Genomic DNA, 23,113 nt, shown 5'->3' on the forward strand with positions numbered 1-23,113 from the left:
CTTTATAAGAAATATTATGAGTTTCTTGCGTTGAAAAACCAATTGAAACAAGCGTTTAAAGGCGCCAACTGTCATGACGTCATACTGTATCAATCCGGACGCACGCATATGGCGCTGCGCAGACTGTGACTGCCATTCAAACCTATTTATTTAAGCAGCTGCAGCGAAACGCTTTGTTTGTGTGTTGTTGAATGTATAAATCTAACAAGGACTTTCAATTTCACAGGCAATGGAACACAAACAATATTACAAATATTGCATTGTGCCTTTGTGCACAAATACTTCCATTAAATCACCCAATAAAATATTCATAAGAGTACCTGAAGATGATCGTAATCGTCGAACAAAATGGTTAAATGCATGCAGAAGGAATAAAAATGATATTTCACATAAGAGCAATGCTCTTCATATATGTGAAGACCATTTTGAATGTGAGGATCAGTTTGTTAAAATATAGAATTCATACGTGGTGATTAAACTTACAACAAATAATAATTGTACTTACTTGTCTATTCAACTCCGCCTACTTCACCAAGAGAAACATGTACAGCTTCTTTAATGAATTTCGCTACCATAAATATATCAACAACTGATGGCAGATTATCGGATCGATCTTTCGTAAATCCGTGGTAAAAACCACAGATTTGAACAAAAATATCACAATAAACAACAAAAACTTCGAACCAGCAAACGCAAACAGTTAAACATAAATGGAATGGCGACTGGCGAAATACAGTATGACGTCACATCCAATGGCTGGGCGTTTTTGGTCAGGTGACCAAACGATTAGCATTTAAAAAATAGTTTTTTTTTGGTAATAAAGGCTTCATTACAATGATATATTTTGATTCTAATGTGATTTTCGTGAATAAATTTTTATGCAAGTTCCCTACTACTGCTACGCCATACGCGGTTATATTCCACATTGGCACCTCTGTGGATTCAGGCCATTACCACACATTTAACAGAGATGAAAAAACGAAGATGTTATCTCCAGAAAAACTTAGGATCAACTGAGAAGCCTGAACCCTACATTTTCCCTTACATTATATTGTGAAGGATTCATATCTGGAGAACGGTCCGGTCACTGAACTTCCATGTACTTTCCGCTTGAGAATAGGGGATGAAATCGAACAAATTCTAATACAGCAGTATCTTTTATGAATTTGGCTTTGGAAACCTGGAACCTAAATATCGTCATATCCACTCTTATCGAAGACAATGCGTACGTCGACATTCACTAGATTATATACCTCAAACGTTCTTCAAAATAACCAATCATTTCAGTTTGACATCATTGTACTCCCGCTTCAAACTGTCAAACTGAAACTGTCATTGTGCAATAATTAATCGGCATATAACCCGGTAATATCAAAGTACTTCAACTGAAAATAGTTCAAGCAGAAGATTTTTTGATAGTTACTTGGCATTTTCTCCATATCAGACGAGACAATAATTTAGTTTTTCAAATACCTACTCAGTCATTGTATTAACGATGTCGAAAACTATGGTAAGTAAGTAAGTAGCGCTTGTACATCGTCCAAACGTTTCAGACTTCCGAAATTTTTGAATTCAAAAATTTCTTGTCGACTTGTCAACGCCGCATTCACGCTCGCGATAGTAACGTCATGAAATTCTACCAATGGAGTGCGTTCAGCCTCGAGGAAAGAATGCGGCTATATCGTACTGACTTAAAGAGATTCACAGTTATCGTTAATCTAAAACTTTGATGCGTATAATCAGAATGCACTTCTATAGCCAAATAGTTCAAAACAATGGAGATGAGCAGAAAACAAAGTGAGAGGACAAAAGATTGAGATAACTTACAAATCATATGAGCTTGAGAGTAAGTTTTCGACCTGTTTATAAATGGTGATTTGAATTCAAAGTGCATATACGAGGTGTACATGATAATTAAATTACTGTGTTTCATAAGAATTATTGGTGTGGGGCTACTTGGGTTTGATTTATTGTTCTACTATTTTTTTCACAAGTAGGTACTTCTTAATCTCTTTTACTTTACTGGGATAAAAAAGTGAAAACGAACATTTTATAAGAATAGTTGCCCTTGGTGCCCTTTCCAAAAGGAAACCTCTAAATGAAAGCATTTTAAAATAAAATAAGTAAAAAAAATATCTCAAACGGTTTTATTAAAAAAATAATAATAATGATGTAAAAAAATAATGACTGAAAAAATAATTCGGATGATCCTAGGTAACAGTCATCACACCACCCTCCTCAGAAATCTATGGTATCGATCAGATAAAAAAATTAAAATCGTTGGGCGTTGTTTAACATGAGTAAATATGGCAATAGTACACCGAACGATTTTATTACTTTTTTATCTGATAGATACCGTAGATTGCTGAGGAGAGTGGTGTGATGACTGCTACCTAGGACCTTCCGAATTATTTTTCAGTTTTTAGTACATTAGGTATCTACACCATTATTATCTTTTTTTTTTCAACTAAACCGTTCAATATATTTTTTACTCATTTTATTTTCTAGTTTCTAATATTGTTACTCACTCAATTCTTCTCGTTATGTTTAGTTCATTTAGTGCCTCAGTATTTCAAGATAATATGTAATCCGCCATTTTCTCGCTGCGGCCATCTTGAATTTGCATCTTTTCCAAAGTGTAGCATCATTCAACTAGCCAAATCTTGTCATTTGATATCCATTTTAGGGAAGTTGTGGAAAAATATGTAATCCGCCATTTCGTAGCTGCGGCTTTCTTGAATTTGCATATTTTTTGAAGTGTACTACTATTCTACCAGTCAAGCCCTGTCATTTGATATCCGTATTGAGGTAGTTGTGAATCAATATGTTATCCGCCATTTTGTAGCTGAGGCCATCTTGGATTTACAATGATACAAAACTTATTCAATTTTATTGTCTTCAAAACTAAATGCGTGTAGCAAATTTAAAAGCAATCTGTCAAAGGGGTTAAACTTCAATTACTAAATTTGACTCAAACAAACAAACATGGCAAACTAAATAAAACCGTTTTAAAAGTGTAGTTCGATGTGTAACAATTGAGTTAATCATCGAAGCGATAGGCAATTGTAGTTCAATGCTTACATCTGAGAGAATAGACGAAAGAGAGACAAATCCTCAACCTGTCAATGGAGATGGCGAGTGTTCAGATCACCGATAGGGCAGATTGATAAATATAACGCATTATAAATTGCTAAGGTGTGTACAACTTCCTAGTTCGAAATAGTGTTCAATGTTTCTAAGAAGCCGTCTTTGCTACTCCAGCCATATGTTTATACAGTGACATCCCCAAAGTATGCACCACACGGGAAACTTATTTATTAAGAGTTTTTCGACAAAAAGTTATTCTTGATAAAAGTTTGTGCACCCCCTAAAACTAAATATGCACCAACAAAATACAGTACAACACACGTAATATACGAGGAGTCTTCAAGTATTTGATTTTGTAACAAGAGTAAAGTACTCTTATTTCGAAAAATCTCGGGAAATGTTATTTAGAAAAGTTGTTTAGCATTGAAAAATACATCTAGATTTGAAGTCATGGCCATCTAAATGAAGTTTAATTTTTTTACCAATTTTTTTAATGGAGACTTTGAAAAACATTTTTGCTAAAACGATAAATAGACAGCATTCTGTAAACGATAGTTCATTTTGAAAGCCTGTAAGATTACAAATTACACAACTGTTGTGTTAACCATGGTCAATTTTTTCGAAAAGTGAATTAATTTAAAGTTCTTGGTGCAAAGTTATTTTTATTTTTTGTTATCATGTTATCACTCAAAATTATACAGTATCGTAACAAAAATTCAATATTCAATAATATCAAATCACAAAACATCAAAATAAAATAGGTATTTTTGAACAAATTCATTGATTTCCTAGAGATTTTCTTGTCCAAAATAAGTGTTTTAAGTTGAATCTCCAGAAAATCAATGAGTTTGTTGCGAAATACCTATTTTATTTTGATGTTTTGTGATTTGATATTATTGAATATTAAATATTTGTTACAATAATATATAATTTTGAGTAATTTTCGGTGATGACAAAAAATAAAAATAACTTTGCACCAAAAACTTTGAAAATTGATTTACTTTTCAAAACAATTGCCCGTGGTTAACACCATAGTTGTGTAATTTGTAATATTACAGGCTTTTAAAATTAACCGTCGCAGTCCCCATTTGAAAAAATGGGTAAAAAATAAAACTTCACTTAGATGGCCATGACTTTTAATCCAGATGTATTTTTCAATACTGAACAACTTTTTTAAGTAACATTTGCCGAGATTTTTCAAAATAAGAGTACTTTACTTTTGTCACAAAATCAAATATTTGAAGGTTCCTCGTATATTACGTGTGTTTTACTGTATTTTGTTGGTGCATGTTTGGTTTTAGCGGATGCACAAACTTTCATCAAGAATAACTTTTTGTCGAAAAACCCTTAATAAATAAGTTTCCCATATGGTCCATACTTTGGGGATGACACTGTATCCAGACCATTCCATAAAAAGTCCTTATTGAACAATTCGTTATCTAATCACTAGCCGGTATCCTAGCTCTTTACTAAAATCTAGACGTTGCGATGAATGCTATATCAAAAATACCTATTTTCGAAGAGGTCATGAAGTGTCGCAGATATTGACCACCAAAATCCACATTTTTGTTTATTGAACCGTATCTACTCCTGACTTTAAACATCATTTTCTATCAGTTGGTACTGACAATGTAACGACTTGAAATATGGATGAGTACCTAGCATTTGAAATGAATATCGGTCAACTGTTTTAAAATAATTATCTTATAGGAATTATGAAATCATATCTCCTGACGAATTCCCCTATATGGAGAAAACTGACATATAGCTCTTTTTTGACTTCTATATGGTTACTGTCACCACAAGCTATATTTTTTTATATGTCTTTATTAAGATATAAATTCTTGTTGAAGATGAAGATGTGGTAAGACGAAAAAAGTGTGCTGATATCATGGAAGTAATGTATTGGATTTCTGGATCTTCCTTGGACCCGTTAATGTGCAATAGAAAGAGGATTGGAGACATTACGGATCACACGGGAGTACCAGTCTTAACGATGAAGATATTCGATATTCGAAAAAGAACCATCGATGTAACATCAAAGTATATAACTTCAAAGATGGGTGGCACCTGTTGATTTTTGCTTATGGTCCATACACCTTAATATTTAGGAATATGGTGGGATGATAACTGACTAGCGTGAATGGTTCGCTCTACTCATCCAATCAACGGCTGTGTAAACGTTGATTCGATGTCAACTGGGGGATTTTCGATTTTCCTTGTGTATGCTAGGAATCACACGTTAATATCTCTTTGGTCCTTAGCTCGCACAAGTTTCGACTTCTAATGGTTTTAGTTCGTAAGGTGCGATAGCTGGTTGTCATACATATAACGATTTACCTCTTTCTCCATGAGTTTCGAATTAATTGTGTAACAGGGATATAGTTATTTGGAATATTCTTCTGTTTCTTTTGAGTCCGGGTTGATGTCAAGTGATTTCTTCAACAGAAGCTTAGCTTTTTAAAGTATCATGACAAGTATTTCATCAGAATTAGAAGTTTTCTTTATGTTGATTATAAAATCCGTTCAATTATACGCTTTCGAAAAAGAATTTCTCGGAAGGGCGGATTGTACTGTGGAAACAGTTGGTGTTTGTTCGAAAGTCAGTTGTGGAGTAGGTTGCAAATTGGTCCCAAGTAAATTTGGTTTTCATATGGGTTTCACTACTAATGTATTATTCGAGTGTGAGTGATGGAATTATGGACTGGCAAAAATCTTATTGGGTAGTTTTCCATCTCTTCTATTCTCAATTTGCATTTGTTATTGGCATTAACAAACCTGATGTTGCCAAAATCGATTTGAAATTGTTATTGAGTCCAGTAGTAACTGCAGTTGCCAAGCTCTATTTCCATGTAAATTGATGGTAGATAGAAGGACTCTGACCACTTGCAGAAGTCACTGACGACGACCATGTGTCCTCCACAGCTTTCAATCGAATCTCCGAGTAAAGAAATTATGCTGACGCTTGTAGGGTCAGCGCCAGCAATAATTCTTTTAATCCCATTTTTGCAACTCGACACAAACATAGCAGAACATTTTTTCTCATTTTTCTCTTGTAGTATAATAGATTTTATGGCGTTTCACAAAACCCTTCAAGATACGGGAGATGAATATCGACCGACGAGTAAATCACGATAGAGCTGGCCCTGAGAAAACATGACGACTTACTACAAAGTACTAGTTTCATGTTCATGACAATATCATCATAACAATAAACCAATTTTCCCTCTTCATAGGTCCACCTGAAACCCAGAAAAATTACTAAAAATTGTCTGAACGGCAACGCTGTAGCTTTACTGATATAACTTCTACTGACATAAATTCATTATTATTTATTACATACCTTATCGCCATCTTCGTATCACATATTAAACGTAACCTTTGATCTGTTCGTTGTATGCTAGCAGTTCGTTCATTATTTTTAACACAAAACTATTACATATTCGTCAACTGTTTCTACCAAAATGTTGAACAGGCCAACATTGAATTTGTTGGGTAAACTGGCCAGGAGGTATTCGCAAAATGCAAAAGATTACGAATTAGTTGTGGAATATTTGAAAGGTGATCATGTCGGGATTGCAGTCATTGGAATGAATCGGCCCGAACAGAAAAACGCTCTTAGCATTCGATTGCTAGAAGACCTCAATAAAGCAGTTGATAAATTAATTTTTGAAAATGTAGCTCGCGTATTAGTTCTACGGAGTTTCGTTCCTGGATCTTTCTGTGCAGGTGAGTATTGAGTATAGTTTGCTTTCATGTTGAGAATCTAATATAGAATGTCATATACAAATTTCTTCTCTAAATGATGGCAAATAGGACATGACGTTTTCTATTTTTTCTTTCGTGATCACTCATGAAATTGAATTTGGAAAAAAGTCATTTGAAAAAGTTGTTTCCGTTGCAATTTTATGACCCTCTACCAAATTTTATCAAGTTAGCACAAGTTTTTTCAATTATTTAAAAAAAAATTTATTATTCATTTAGAATTCTTCGTAAACGGGTTAGTTTTTTATGTCAATTTTCATTATTTGGAAACTAATTTGAAAGAAAATTTGAATGGCAAAAAAATGAGCAGATGTGTTGCGAAATCGTGATTTAAAAATAATAACAAATGGTCGAATTTCAATTCAATGAGGAAAACTGTTATGAATTTCAAGTAATAATATGACTGAAAATGAAATTTGGTGGCTGATTAAATATCACAAAAGAAAATAATCGACTACATTCCAAAATGCCGTTTTCAGGTTTAGTACAAACGACACGACAGGTTCTCCTGAATACTGTTGAGATAAATTAATTGAATGCAATGATTTTCTCGTATTTTAGTTTATGCGTATGATTGGTAGATGTCGACAGTTTTGTAGTTAACATGTGGTGTGAATGAAGTGTTAGCAATGTAGAATAAAGAAGAAGAATAATAGGATAGGTATAAATGACAGTACGAGATGAAACACTTCCCTTATTTTCCGTTGTCATTGTTATGTGTGTGTTTGTCTTGTGCTCGGCAATGCGGATTTTCAATAGCCTCTTAGTTTCACCAATATAGGATTTGCCACACTCACAATTTGTCCGGTAAATTCAATTCTTAGAATCACAGTCAGCGTTTGGTGGCCTGGTTTTTGTGAGGCTACTACGGATGTTGTTTCCGGTTCTCAAGCAGGTTCTGATGTACTTGATCCCATTCTTTCTATCATTTCCGACAATAGGAAAGGGCAGGCACGGGTTGTCACAGCACCTCTTCCTTGTGAGGCTCTTGCTGTCTTCTAGCTAAAGTATAATCCACCATCACTTTGGTATAACCATCCCGTTGAAGATAATTGTTGATGATGCCTAGTTCCTTCTCGAGACCTTCCTCCGTATTACAGCGCCCGAAAGCACGAGCCACTAGAGACTAGAGTCTTGATGATCGTGCTATCGGGCTTTGTAATACGAAAGAGGGTCTCGAGAAGGAACTAGGCGTCTTAAAAAAACTTCAACGGAGTGCTTACTCTGAAGTGATGGTGGAACAGACTTCGGCTAAAAGACAGCAAGAGCCTCATGAGGAAGAGAAGCTGTCACAACTATTTCTTACCCTTCCCTACGTCAGAGAATTTTCGAAAAGGATAAGAAAAATTGGATCAAGTATAACATCAGAACCTGCTTCAGATCCGGAAATACCATCTGTAGTAGCCTCATGGAAACCAGGCCAACAAACAGTAGCCTGGGACGGTAGCCGGTTGGGTTGACGTAGGTGGTTTGCTTTACTCACTCAATCGACCTCTGTGTGAACCGGTGGTTTGAACCGCAAGGCCGAACGATCGATTTTCACTTCCTGTTCCAACCCGTGCTAGGAATCACACGTTAAAAAATGAGGCCTCGTTAGTCCTTATCTCGCACAAGTTTTGGCTTTTGAGAGTTGTCGTTAACGGAAAAACAGATTTTAAACAGACTTTTGTAACGCAGACTGCGATTCTAAGAATTGTTTTACTGGATACCCTGTGAGTGTGGCAAATCCTATATCGGTTAAACAAAGAGGCCATTGAAAGTCCGCATTGCCGATCACAAGAGAAACACACAGCGAGGAGAAACCAAATCGGGAATAGCAGAGCATGTTTGGACTCTTCAACATAACATCAAGTGGTCCCAAGCTGAGATCATCCACAGGGAAGAACACTGATTCAAGAGGAAGTTCAAAAGGAGCTGCATATATGTTGCCTAGCGACGCATTCTGACAAGCTAGGGTAGAGAAACGCAACATATAGAAACCTGTAATCAAGCGGAAAAACTGTCAACTCCCGCTAAACCGGTGAAGCGGAGAGAGGGAAGAGGGGATAGGTGACAGCGTTCGAATTACCTATAGTCATCTCTCGGAGGAATGGTACCTGGTATATGTGCGTTAAATCAAAGATCGAGGGTCGGATAGTTAGTCTGTACCCTCTGATCAACAGGAAACCAAAAATGAGTCTTAAAAACAAAATTACCACCTACAACACGATGGCGTCTGGGGACAAGCGGCTCTGTCTAACATCTCCATTCTGGAGAAATTACAAAATAAGTTGATACGGATGATTTTGAATGCTCCCTGGTTCGTGCGGAATGAAGCCATCCGCAGAGATTTGCAGCCGTCTTCCATTCAGCAGTCCATTCAGTCGAGGAATCGGCGAGTTTTTGATAGTGCGAAAACTCACGAAAATCTTAGTTAGGGAAGCTACAGATTATGCTGTAGACGACTCCTACCGGTATAGAAGGCACCGACACTCTGTCGAATGAGGCGGCCCTCATGTCCCCCGTTAAAGGATGAACAAATTTTTCATCCATCCCACCCCAGCCAGTAGGGGTACCCCGTGAAGGGCGGTACTGTAATGAATCTGAATCCGGTCCTGACCATTATTTCAGACACCAAACATATAACTCATCGCGAAAGGAATGATCTTGACAAGTCGCCGCGAACAGTCTAGGCCACTACCGAAAGAGAAATCTAGCACGGTCGTTGCCAATATATAAGCCGGCTTCTCATCCCGAGAGGGCAGTCTGTACCTAGAAAGTGAATCGTGCGTTTAAAGAAAGAATTCTAACCGTGAAGATAAATTGAGGGTTAGTTGCTTAGTGTTGTATATAAATTAGTTGTGATAGTGAAATATTGTTGAAAATAAATTTGTTTGACAGGTAATTCTTCAATTCGTTACAGTACCGATGTCTGAGGACTTTTCATACAGCCAACATTTCCTTAGTCATGAACCCATTTGTCTTTCTGACTAAAATCAGCTATAAGGGTAAGGGAGCTGGGCTCCAACCTAAATGAACTGAAGACGCTTGATTATTATAGTACCTGATTCAAATGAAGATCATTTGATATTTAGTCCAGTCATCACTCGAAGACGATTTTAGGTACTAACAATCATTTTAATTTTTTTGCTTATTTTTATTTCTTTTTACTATGTGGTCATTTTTCATCTTTTAAGTTGACTACTTTATTTGTTTTATTGTAATTCACGTTTTTTTTTTTGCTTAATATTGATACTTCAACTATTCATTTCAATTTTATTTGTTCTTTTATAGATTTCAAATACTATCACACAATAGAAGTCTGAACTAGTAAAATTTACCATGAAACATTGTCAACCACTTTCAAACAAACGTAAAACTATCAAATACTTCGAACCAAAAATTAGTTTTAAATGAGTACTGATATCAACACTTGCTTATAGAACGTGGAAAAATAATATATTGAGAGCTATAGGTAGAATGTTCAAAAACACAGTGAAAAATTAGTTGAAATAATCATTCTTACTGAAAATAGATAGTACACTAAAGTTCAAATGATAAATTTTGTATATTGTTAAGCTAAACTGAGTTGAAAAGTAGAATTTGGAACCTCTGGCGTGAAATGAACCTTTTCCCTCGCCAGAACAAAATTTCTGTTTCTCAACGCGCGTTTCGTAACCAAATTGATATCGACTTTACTCAAATTGGTCTTTGAGTTTGTTACCTATTCATTCATTTTCTTGTTCATTTCTTTAATTTTTTTCACTACCTGTTAGCTGATCTTGCCTAACTCGTTTTGGTACACATCTTACTGCACTGATGAATGCCGGCCGTAAGATTCCTGACTACGAACCTTGAACATTGAATAATTCATCTCGTATCCATTTCAGTTTTTCTGTAATTTTCCTCCGAAGGGATTGGCTAATTTCGTTCAGTTGCCAGGTATAATCGTTTCTATTATTCCTCTTGGTCGCACCTTTGTGCCTCTTGCTGCGATAGAAGTTTTAGCAACTCATTTTTTCTTGTTCGGTTTCGTTTTTCCAATTATTCTTTTTTTGTTTGTTTTTTGTTCGAATTATTTTTGCAACAGCTCTTGACATCTTTTTTTTTATCTCTTGTCTTTCATCATTTTCTTTCTGTTTTTTATTGGTTTTTTTCTGGTTTTACCTGTTTCTTTGCATTTTCCTTCGTATACTTTCTGTTATTTTCTGCATCTTACTTTTTTCTGGATACCTATTAGCTTACTAAAATTGCCACATGGTCACTCACACGCTCTCAATCACTCTAACGAAACAATGACTATATTCAACAATACAAATATATAACTTAACAACAACTATATTTCAAATCACTTCAATAAGTGACTACTACAATTATTTCATTAGTTTTCTTCGCTTTCCCTTGCTTACGCTATCGCATTTGATTTGATGACTTTCGTTAACTAATTGTTTGGGATTTCCATTCATAAAACCACAACTATTATGAATGTTCAATTCATACACTGACACAATGGCCGTTAACTTCGTTTCGTCTGTCCCGTGCCAGAAATCGCATGTCAAAAGATAAGACCTCGTTAATCGTCTGTTCGCACAAGTTTTAACTACTAAGTGTTGTCATTCATAAGGAAAAATCTTATTTTTGATTCCAGCCCAATAGGTAACATGCTCTCCGTCGATGGATAGGAACGCATCTGCCCACTTTTCGCATACGCAATAGTATATCAAGTTTAAATTATACAGTATATCCGTAGATATCCGAAAAAAAAACAGAAATTTCCAAAAATGGTTTTCATTTTTTTCTGGCTTTATTTTTCGAATGATTCGAAAATAAATTGCACATTCACGTTGCCACTTTTTCCCTGCTACATAATGGTGTTTTCAGATTTGCTATCCGACGTTTCGTCTTCCGGCCACCATCACCAACTTTATTTTTTTTATTGGGTTCTTTCTGTTTTGAACAGAACCATATTTTACCTTTTCAATAATGTATCATAAGTTATCATTCTTTTTCAAAAAATTGGAGATACTGAAAAAATATTCTTATCATAATACGCTTTCACTTTGATGTTTCTAAATTTGACTTGCTGTAGGTTCATTGCAGTTTTGTAGTAATATGCTATATAATTTTTTCAGGAGCTGATTTGAAAGAAAGGGCGGTAATGACTCCCAAAGAAGTTCAAAATGCTGTGAGAAACATCAGAAGTTTTGTGAATAAAATGGTCAATGTCCCTTTTCCTGTGTTAACAGCTTTGGATGGGGTTGCATTAGGTTAGGACTATTATTCATTTTCAAAATATTCTAAATTAGTACGTTAGATGCCAGAATAATTCTACTAGCAGACTTTGAATTTCAACATTTAATTCTGAGCCAATATCAGCCGTGAGAATCTTCAGTAGAATATCATACGAAATCCCAACAGATCAATAGAAAGGAAGGTATTCTACGCAATGAAGAAAAATTAACTTCACTTCTCAGATGAGGAGAGATTATCGTTGACATCACACCACAACAAGCCTACTCTGTATGAACTACTGAAGATTAACAAGAGGCGTTTCAAGACCGATCCTTATTTTCAAAGATTGTGCATTGACAATTTGGCATTTTTTTCCAATTATTCAATCACTTCAAAGAAAAACTTCATTAGAGAAGAATTTCAGGCATTTGTTCAGTTCCTGGTGGAAACTGAAGTCACACAACGAAATTTACTCGATAGTTTCTATGTAGAAAGCCTGTAGAAGAATCATGTGGAGAATTTAAAAAATTTAAACATTGATGGTCATGGTATCCAGCTTTCAGAATATCTTACATTAGTCATTAGTATATAATGTCATGTTCAAAGTTATCTGTAATGACAGAAGTGACATTGATAGTAAAAAATATTCCTTTTCATTAATCATCTAATGAATCATTTATACAGCGTATACATTATTTTAAACTCAGTTATGAAGAAAGTAAATATCTATCTATATTAGATGGTCTCGAAAGATTTGTCCGTTTCAATACCATGTTTCTTGTAGCTCCATATCTTAATAAGTATTCAATTTTATTCAATTTACCATGTCTATTATATATCTACTCTAGTTCGTATACACCCCACGGAATCATAATTGAGAGATACCTTCTTAGGTACTTTTTCGATCATAATTACCTCAAACTGGCATAACATTTAGGAATCGCATCCTAGAGCATCACATGAGCTATTTTCAACATACTCAAATCATCTTTAATGGCGATTTTGAAATTTTACACAGAAAATAAAGGTTTGAAGCTTAATTATTTGGAATCAATGAAAATTAATAAACTTAAAAATTCAAACATTCTACTGAATGACCAATTGGATTTCAATAGATCACCATTACTGAACTTGTTTTCTTAGAAACGACATTGTTTCATTGATATAATATACACAGGTAATCATAATTGGAGGATGTACTTTAGGTATAAAAGTTGATTAGGTGCTTTAGGTAATTATGATCGAAGAAGTACCTAAGTAGGTATCTCTCACTTATGATTACGTCGGGTATACAGGGTGTAACTGAATAAGTGTAAAACATTTAAGGAGGTGATTCCTCATCGAAAAAACATAGGATATTTCATATAAAGAAACTTCATTGGATCATCCTTTGTTAAGATACAGCCCCTTAAAGGGGGTACATAAAATTTGTATAACAATTTTTTTCACAAGTACTGAAAAAGTTACAATATTGAAATTAACCTGACGTTTTGTACTACCAAAAAGACACTTAGCCAATAATTTATTTGATTTACCCCATGGTTGTAAGGGGTGGAAAACGCAACCCCTAAAATTTATTTCCAATGTAGCTTTTTATCTTATTATTTGTTTACCATTTAAAAATATATGTCTCTTGGGTTTTTTGCCCAAAATAAACCAGTTCGCAGCAAAAAATTATTTTACGAACAACTACAGAGATACATCGTCATAAATGCGAACTGGATTTATTGTTATAGAGAAATCGAGAGGATTGAGATTCGGGGATCGAGCGGGCCAGTTATGTGGTCCTCCTCGACCTATCCACTGATTTGCATATGTTTCAGTTAAATACTGACGTGCTACTTGACTAAAATGGGCGGGAGCCCCATCATGCATAAAAAACATATCTCTTCTGACGCCCAAAGGAACTTCCTCCAGCAGTACTGGATGCACTTCTCTTAAAAATTGAACGTATGCCTCACCATTTAATCGAGGAGGTAGAAAATGGGGCCCAATTAAATCATCCCCAATGACTCCGAGCCACACGTCAAGTGAACGTGTGAACAGTGAAAACTGTTCTTGATGGGTAATTTCGACAATAGCGTGAGGGTTTTCATCAGCCCATATGTGGTAATTATGAAAATTAATAATCTTGTCCCGACAAAAACTACATTCGTCTGTGAGTTCTATCGTCTTCAGAAAGTCACAATTTCTTTAAATCATTTCCAACATCCAATTGGAAAGTCTCGCGGTAACAGTTGCAGATGGTGAGGGTATAAGAGTTGTTCCTTTAAAATTCGAAATACCTACTGTCATATGATCAACATTCAGCTATAAATCAATCTTTCTAGTACTGGTAGTAGGTTGTTCTTCAATCAAATTAAGTACTGCTTTCTCAAGCTGTGGTGTTCGTACTTCTCAATGGCGACCACAATCCTGCGTTCTTTTGTCGAATGAACCATATTCTCGTAATCGTTGATGAAGTCGAGCAAATATTCTATGTGAAGGATGCTGCCGTCGAGGATACATTCCAGCATATCTTCTAGAAGCTTCTAACCCATTTCCCTGCGACAGACCGCAAACGTAATGCATATCAGCTATTTCCTCATTTGCGTATGCCATTTTGATAACAAGTGAATTATTAAAGAAACAAATTAAGAACAGAACAACACACAATTAGTATTAATTCAATTTTGAAAATTCACCAACTGATAGCGTAATACCAATTTAATTGTCAGTATCGCTAATAGCGACCTACTAGATAGATTAGTTTCGTGTTTTCGCTTTTATGACGATGTATCTCTGTAGTTGTTCATAAAATAATTTTTTGCTGCGAACTGGTTTATTTAGGGTAAAAAAACCCAAGAGACATTTTTTGTTTATAAAGAAACATGCTATCGAAAATAAATTTTTAAATGGTAAGCAAATGATAACACAAAAAGTTAAATTGGAAATTAATTTTAGGGGTTGCGTTTTCCACCCCTTACAACCATGGGGTAAACCAAATAAATTTCTGGCTAAGTGTTTTTTGGTAGTACAAAACGTCAGGTGTATTTCAACATTGTAACTTTTTTAGTGTTTGTGAAAAAAAATGTTATACAAATTTTATGTACCCCCTTTAAGGGGCTGTATCTTAACAAGGGATGCTCCAATGAAATTTCTTTATATGAAAGATCCTATCTTTTTTTCTATAAGGAATCACCTCCTTCAATGTTTTACACTTATTTAGTTACACCCTGTATAAAAATAGAGTATATAATACAATTAACTTAACTTCACTACGAAACAGCTAATGTGAAACATGTGATACCTATATTTTTCGAAAATAAAGTTTGTGAATCGTTAGGTGAAGTTTGTGAAATTTGTTGATACTATATTTGGGTTTTTATTGATTTGGATCATTTCAAGAAAAAGCCTTCTGGACTTTTTTTTTCTAGATATAGGTACGTCCAGTTCCAAAGGAATGTTGTGTTGTCGTGCGCACAAGAATGTTCAATTGTATGTAACATAAGTATCCCAGAGTAATTATAGTATTCAGCCAACTCCATACAGTAACTTAACATGTGTGAATGGACTTATAGATGTCCATAGAATATATTTTAGAGAATATCGATTCAAATTCCATTGAGAATATCCATCTAGGGAGTTCTATTTCAAATCCAGAAATATTAGGTACAACATAAATTGGACATAAATTTAATTTTTACAGGACATCCGATGTTGTGTGACGTGACGGGCGTCACAGTATAATAATTACCACTTGATTCGTTTTGAAATTTTGGGAAAGAGCAACTTCAAACCAATTCACTGTATATCATACACCATTTTTTAAAATCTGGTACTGGTTATAGCGTACATTTTTCACACGAAACTCACAAAGTTTCTCATACTTTCAGGAGGTGGTTTAGAAATCGCTTTAGCTACCGACATCAGGGTCGCTACAACTAATACCAAATTGGGACTAGTGGAAACGAAATTAGCCATAATGCCCGGCGCTGGTGGCACCCAACTTCTACCAAGACTACTCAATCCCTCCGTGGCAAAAGAACTAATATTTACTGCGAAAATCCTTAATGGAAAGCAGGCGAAAGAGCTTGGTTTGGTCAATCACGTGGTCGAGCAAAACAAAAATGGTGATGCCGCTTACCTGAAGTCACTGGAAATCGCCGAGGAAATTCTTCCGAACGGACCTTTGGGGATCAAGATGGCTAAACAGGCGATTAACAAAGGAGTTGAAGTGGACTTTTCCACGGGACTAGCTATCGAGGAAGCTTGTTATTCACAGCTGATTCCTACGAAAGATAGGACAGAGGGCTTGGAGGCGTTCAAGGAAAAAAGAAGGCCGGTGTATTTGGGCCATTAATGAACACATTACTTGGTCTTGTTCACTATAACTGAGATGAATTGGATACTAATTCAACAGTCAGCAATACTCAACTCGAAAAGTTAATTGTTGTACACCTTCTGAAAACATTTTTTCGGAGGTGCAATAGGACGATGTGGTTAACTCTCATATTCTCAATATTCACGCAACACTTTTTTTTATTTTCACTAAGAATTATGCAACTGTCGAATAAATATTTGTCTTTGAGAAAATTTTGAAGTGTTCTTAATAATCTTATAAGATTTGTTTATTTCTTATACTTTAGCATTAATTCAAGAAATGAACTCTTAAATTTACATATTAAATTTTATAATAACTACTTAATCTGATCATAATATTATTTGCAGAAACATTATCAGTTTCAATACACAGATGAAAAGTTGTGATACTCTCAGAATTCAGCATAAGAGATGATCATATTTACTTTTTAAAAACCAAGCTTGAATGTTATCATTATAGCAGACATATTTTGATTCACAAAATAAATATAGTGAAATGGCTTTGAGATGGAAATTATCCATTTTTTGAATTAATACCAAATAGTTCAGTGGCGTCAAGTGAGTGGAACGACATGATGATCACAGGTTTCACGAGTTCAAATCCCAGCGCAATTTTTCTTTTTGCTGTTAGTAACAAAATATTGTCATTCGTTTAAGTACCAAAATTGGATGAAATTTTATTTGCCAAAACAAAGATTTTTTTATACCAGTGAAATAAATAAATATTTCCACATAAGTCGCTCATTTTCAAACTTTAGGAAGACAGGTGATATGAGGCTTGTGTTGATAATATTTTTACGAATCGAATTGCATGGTAAAATATAGAGTGTTCTATTTAAAAAAATATCATTTCATGAAATATTTTGAAAACGCGACTGTCATTATTCGGGAAAGCACTCAAGAAAAATTGATGGTTATTGGCTTCATCAGCTTAGTGTAGCCAAATGTAAACATGAGCAGTGACGGCTCGTGCATTGGAGAACAGGGGAGGCTTAAGTCATATAGACTATATACACACAGAAAAGCCCGCCGGAGGCGCGAAAATGTTTATGTTGTTGCACGCTTTGCTTAATACTAAAGTTAGGACATGGGCATGACAATGTGTAAAAAGTTCATGAGGAGCTATGGACATTATTTTAGTTTGTAAACCATTTAAATGGCTGGCCATGACCGCAGCCCCATCATAGGTTTGCGCAATTAACTTTTGTCTAAAATTATAGGTGTCACACGTACGAATTAAAAAATTAAACAAATCGTCAGCTGTGCTCCCAGATGAAACATGAAAACCCATAAAACGTTCTACCACATTACCATCTTTGACATATCTAAAAACGATTCAAAGTTGTGATGTACAGGTATGTAGTTTCATCAATTTCCCATGCAAAAAAGAAACGCTTTCAATCTCCTTGCTTATATTTTCCTTAATAATGTATGCCACACTATCTATAATAAGCTCATTTTGGATGGTTTTTGAGGTGCCTGAAAAAACGCTACCGTTTGAAAAAGTGCCAAATTGTGAATCATATTTGCCCCATAACACGAGGTGAATTTTTTAAATCGGAGTATCCTATTTTAGACCACGTTTGGTATTCGATTTGTATGGAAAATAAAACACAGGGCCAACAAAAAAGTTTTTCTCGTTTAATGGAGCCGGTTAACCAATCGCATTTATCGTACCAACTAATATTAAATTCTCGATTTGTCGATTATCTGACGATTTAATTGAAATCAAATTTGGTTGGGGCCTTCCCAGAGTTTTAATAATGTAAAATTTATTATCATAAGATAAAAACTTTAAATTTGTCAGCAACCAATCGACGAATCGACTATATCGTCAGATTTTTCAATTTCATCCAACTTATCCATAATAAATGAAAAAAAAAACGTACCAAAAAGAGAAAACCTGAAAACACCTTGAAATTGAAAGAAAACACTTTAAAAACACATTAAAAATATTACCAAAAAGCACTGGTGTAATATAATACTGCACAAATAACAAATATTATCAAGAAACACGAACGATTTACCGGAATATTTTTTAGTCCCGGTCCGTCACGGTATCCCGTTTTAATAATTAAATAAAAAACAAAGGCATTCATGCACTAACGGAGATCAACTGGAGGCAAGCCAGGCAACCTAATTTCTGCAACTGATATTACAAATCAGGACGTATGTCGCTGGTTGGATCTGTCTCGTGGAGCCTGTGTTTTTTAAAGCGGTCGGAGGCTTGGCTCCCTTGCAAAGTATGGCATTTATTATTTCTGGTTGATAGTTTATTCGTTATTCGTTCATGGGCGGAGCGTTTGATTTTGTTGATGCAGGATACAGTGTGGTACGTACTACGTAGTGAGTGATAGTGTTTTGTCGGGCATATTATGTATTTATATTAAAAATTAATGGTAAAGTAATGATACCCAAGCATTTTTCTAAAAAAATAATCATAATTATTTGTCAATATTTTTAATTTATTGTGATAAATAGCCTCAAATTTTATCGGGAGGCTAAGCCTCCCTTGCCTCCTCTGACGAGTCGCCACTGAAGATGAGCAACACTTGGTTGCCGAAAACGGGAAGATATCACAAACGATAACAATAACAGGGGCTGCCGCACATTTGTGATTTTAGTTAGGAGACCTAGAATTCCTAGGATATCCTAACATTACCACGAAGGCAACTACAGCTACCTGCGTGACTTCCGAGTTCAGGATATAAATCTAAAATAGGGGAGTTATTGAGTGTCTATGATTAAATTTAAAAGGTGAAGATTATTTGAAAAAACACTCAAGAAAAATTGATGGCAAACCGCTGACACGTGACTCCGTTCGTTTGAGCTGTCTTCCCGTTTATTTCGGTGTTGCTCATCTGTGCACTTGGCTACACCGCGCTGATGAGGTCAATAGCCATTAACACGTGTTCGCGGTTTGCCAACATTTTTTCTTGAATGCTTTTCCAAATAACTTCACCTTTTGAATTTAAATATTTGTTTCACGACGTTTTGGCAAAGTCTCATTTGCCTTTCACTGGTGATGTTCCTATGGTGTTCGGAATCAGTCTGACCTTACTCGAATCTAGTTCTTACTAGATTGGTATGGTTGTAAATGTTCACCTGAGTTTCTTCTTCCCGTTTGACCTTTTCTTCCCGTAAAGATTTATATTGACAACTCTAAGCTTCTCACGGATAAATTATGATGAACTGTTTTTTCGGGTTTTGATCCTTATTCTGTTGCCATTTGCAATGACTATTCGCATCTTTTTGGAAATTGCACATTTTTAAATGAAATGGCACATCTGTAGGTATAATAGAGATTTGTGAAATTTATGAGCCGGTTTCTGAGTCGGAATATTCATCTTCTTCAGTAACATGAACGTCATTCGACTCTTCAGAGGAATTTTTAGCGGTGTAAAGTTTTCCTGCCAATCTGAAAAATTCCTGTTCTGTTTAAGTTGAGTTAAGCACATCTTTTATGAAACATATAGCGAGCAAGATTTCCAGAAATGTGCGCTCTTTTACGTCCATTCCAAATTGTGACGACCGCCTTTGCATGCCTCCAAGAAGACTCGACGGCATTGGTTGTACACCCGTTTCAGGGTCCTTGAAAGTTATTGATTGGTTCACTTTCAAGTTGTTGTAGCCTTCACGAGAGAGGCAATCATATGTTTTCCAACAATTCGAATGGATCATTGAACCTTTCTCAAGCCAGTTCTTTATTGCCGGTGGAAGGCTATTTGTGTCTCGCCTTTCGACTGCTACTATGAACACTCTTTCCGTACCATGCTCAAAACCGACGGAAACCCATTGTTCTTCAACTCTATGGCCTCGATGATACTTGCGTTTTCCAAATTTATTCTCATCAATTTCCACAATGATACCGGGACCTCCTAGTTTTTCTAGTTTGGTGAAAAACGCATCAAAAACCACTTCCCTTCAAATCCACAGCAGCAGAGTTGTAAATTTCCAATTGCTCCATTATTGATGTCAAATTTTCATTCGACACCTAAAGATTGACAAATCCCAATATTTGAAAAATGGTTAATTAGGATTTGGAAAAAAATGTTCCATGTCGAAATTCTCATGCATATGATCATTTGCGTTTTTTCTGTTTTCGAACAGATACCATATTGGTGCACACCCATCTCCCACCATCTGACCTGACCCAATCAGACCTAACCTAACCTGACCTAATCTAACCTAACCTGACCTAACCTAACATAACCTGACCTAACCCCACCTAACCTAACCTTACCTGACCAATGCTAATCTGACTTGACCTAACCTGGCCTAACCCAATCTGACTTGAGATGACACAGCTCAACCTGACCTGACCTAACTTGACCTAACCAAACCTAGTCTGACCTAACCTGACTTGACCCCACATAACCTAACCTGACCTTTTTTTTCCTTAGCCGCTTCCTGTGCTATTCCCTGGTACCGTCGTTAGACATTGCTTCAGGGATAGCTGGCATTTGGCTTGGAGGGGAAACCTTCATAGCACCGCGGGCTCCAAGGTTTCTTTCTCTTACTAGCAATTCTATCGGGGGAAACCCTGTTATTACAGTAACACCATCTTTGGATATCGTCCGGTAGGCACTACAGACCTTGATTAAAGTTGTTCGTTGGATTCTTGCTAGTTTTTGTGTCAGCTTTTTATTTTCAACGACTCTTTCCCACACTGGAGCGCCGCGCCGTATAGCAGCATTGAGTGAACTACACGTGCATATAGTTTCCTCTTCGGTGTCCCCCCACATTTGGTAGGAGACAAGAGAGGGCAGTCATTGTTTTTTCCGCTTTCTCTATGGTTTTTTTAACATGTTCCGCAAAAGTGAGTTTTGTGTCTGCCCATATTCCTAAATACTTTACAGCCCTACTCGTTGTTATCGACACGTTTTCGACATCGAAATGGATGGGGGATATTTTCCTTTTGCTTGTCAGTAGCACTGCTTTAGTTTTTTGAGGGGCTATTTCCAGCAGGTTTTCCAGCATCCAATTTGTTACTGACCTGACTTAACCTAACCTGACCTGACCTAATCTAACCTGACCTGACCTGATCAAACACAACCTAATCTAACCTGACCCATCCTAACATAACCTAACCTGACCCAACCTAACCTTACCCGACCAAACCTAACCTATCCCGACCCAAACTAACCTAACCTGACCCAATTTGACAAGAGCTAACCCAATCTGACCTAACCTATAATGACCTGACCTGACCTAACCTAACCTAACCGGACCTCTTCTACATTTGTATAGAATGGGAAACTCTTTCAGTAGTTCCAGAAAAAAAAACAGAGCAAACAAAACGCAAGGAACCAATGATTAAAAAAGCCGCCTTTGTCATAGTTCGATACAGAGAAGGAAAATACTTTAGAAATGGAAATATTTGAAAAAAACTGATGAATGTATGCAGAACAACGTTATTTCGAAACTGATGTCCCAATATGGAAAAAATAGCAGTTGGTGAGTAAATGGTTAAAAAAAGAGGAAATTCATCTGAAGTCATTTGTTGAATTTATCTAACCCAAATTGACCGAACCTAACCTGATCTGACCTATCCCAACCTGAACTAACCTGACCTGAATCTAACTTAACCTGATCTAACCTAACCTAACTCGACCCAAGACCCAACCTAACGAAGCAGAAACTGACAACTGACGTAACATAACGTCAAATTCCGTTTCAAAACCAACCTCACGCTAGTTTTGAATCATAATGAATACGTTTCAAATCATAGTTGATGTGACGTCATCGTTTCAACGGCAGAACAAATATATTTGAATAACATACGAATACGTTTCGAATACATGAGCATCAGAAAACGCCTTAAGCCGGAATTATATTATTGTGTCGTGGTGTGTCGTGACGCGCCACAAGTATATCGTATCCATACATTTAGTATGTTTACAATTATATTACTGAAGTCCAGTGTGTCGGGACGCGATGACGCGATCTGTCGTGACAGCGATCGGTCGATTCCCAATCGGCGTCAGAACGATGGTGGGGATGGGGATCTGACGCGTCAGAACACTCCACGCACTAGTATATTTCTATTTGACTCGTTAACTAGCTAGAGAATAGTCATTTGCATTTATTTGTGCACAATATGTCGGACGAACTTATTGAACTTGTAAGAAAATACGGGTATGCATGTTTTTAATATCATTTTCTATCATACTCTACTCAAATTGATTTTTTGACATCCTGAAATATTGATGAAATCTTTTTTCATCACTAGTAAATGATATTCGCTTCGACTACCTCTCAGATCATTTACTGGATGAACCCAATATTTTCTCCTTTTGCTTTTCTTTTTAAGTAAATTCTACATTAGCAGGCACGCAAGGTTTTCCGGAATCCGAATCGGAGGAAAGCACTGTAGATGCTCGCATGCGTTTACTCCATAGGCCACCACTGTATTGGGTCGAAATAACTTAAGAGCCCGACCCGACATGACAGAATAGCCTGTACACTCGCCGTCACGTCAGAGAGCATCACAACACACCACAACATAATAATGTAATTCCGGCTTCACCTTAGAATAATTATAAGCCGCGCATACTTAAAATAGTCGTAGACTTGCTTTTTAAGTAAGTTTTTGCAAAGCTTCCCATATATTATAATTGCTGTATTGCTTTGGAAAATTCAGAACCTATCGAAAGTTTAAAACAAACTTGTGTTCATTACTAAATCG

The 23,113-nt window shown here is 35.9% G+C and overlaps 1 protein-coding gene and 1 long non-coding RNA gene across 2 annotated transcripts; one reads left to right on the plus strand and one right to left on the minus strand.

Moving 5' to 3' along the window:
• Positions 1-4,976: 4,976 nt before the first annotated feature.
• Positions 4,977-6,563, minus strand: LOC141485184 (uncharacterized). Its single transcript, XR_012467072.1, has 2 exons — positions 6,431-6,563; positions 4,977-6,329 (listed from the first exon to the last, which is right to left on the minus strand). It is a non-coding gene; the product is annotated as an uncharacterized lncRNA (long non-coding RNA).
• LOC111503789 (methylglutaconyl-CoA hydratase, mitochondrial) lies at positions 6,431-16,638 on the plus strand. The gene is made up of 3 exons (XM_023158195.2): positions 6,431-6,816; positions 11,964-12,098; positions 15,939-16,638. The coding sequence occupies exons 1-3, from the start codon at positions 6,552-6,554 to the stop codon at positions 16,403-16,405; spliced, it is 867 nt and encodes a 288-aa protein (XP_023013963.2). The 5' UTR covers positions 6,431-6,551; the 3' UTR covers positions 16,406-16,638.
• The last annotated feature ends 6,475 nt before the right edge of the window (positions 16,639-23,113 follow it).

Source organism: Leptinotarsa decemlineata, unplaced genomic scaffold, assembly GCF_025532065.1.
Source record: "Leptinotarsa decemlineata unplaced genomic scaffold, Ldec_3_MD MMD2_tig00026314_RagTag_RagTag, whole genome shotgun sequence".
Lineage (NCBI taxonomy): Eukaryota > Metazoa > Arthropoda > Insecta > Coleoptera > Chrysomelidae > Leptinotarsa > Leptinotarsa decemlineata.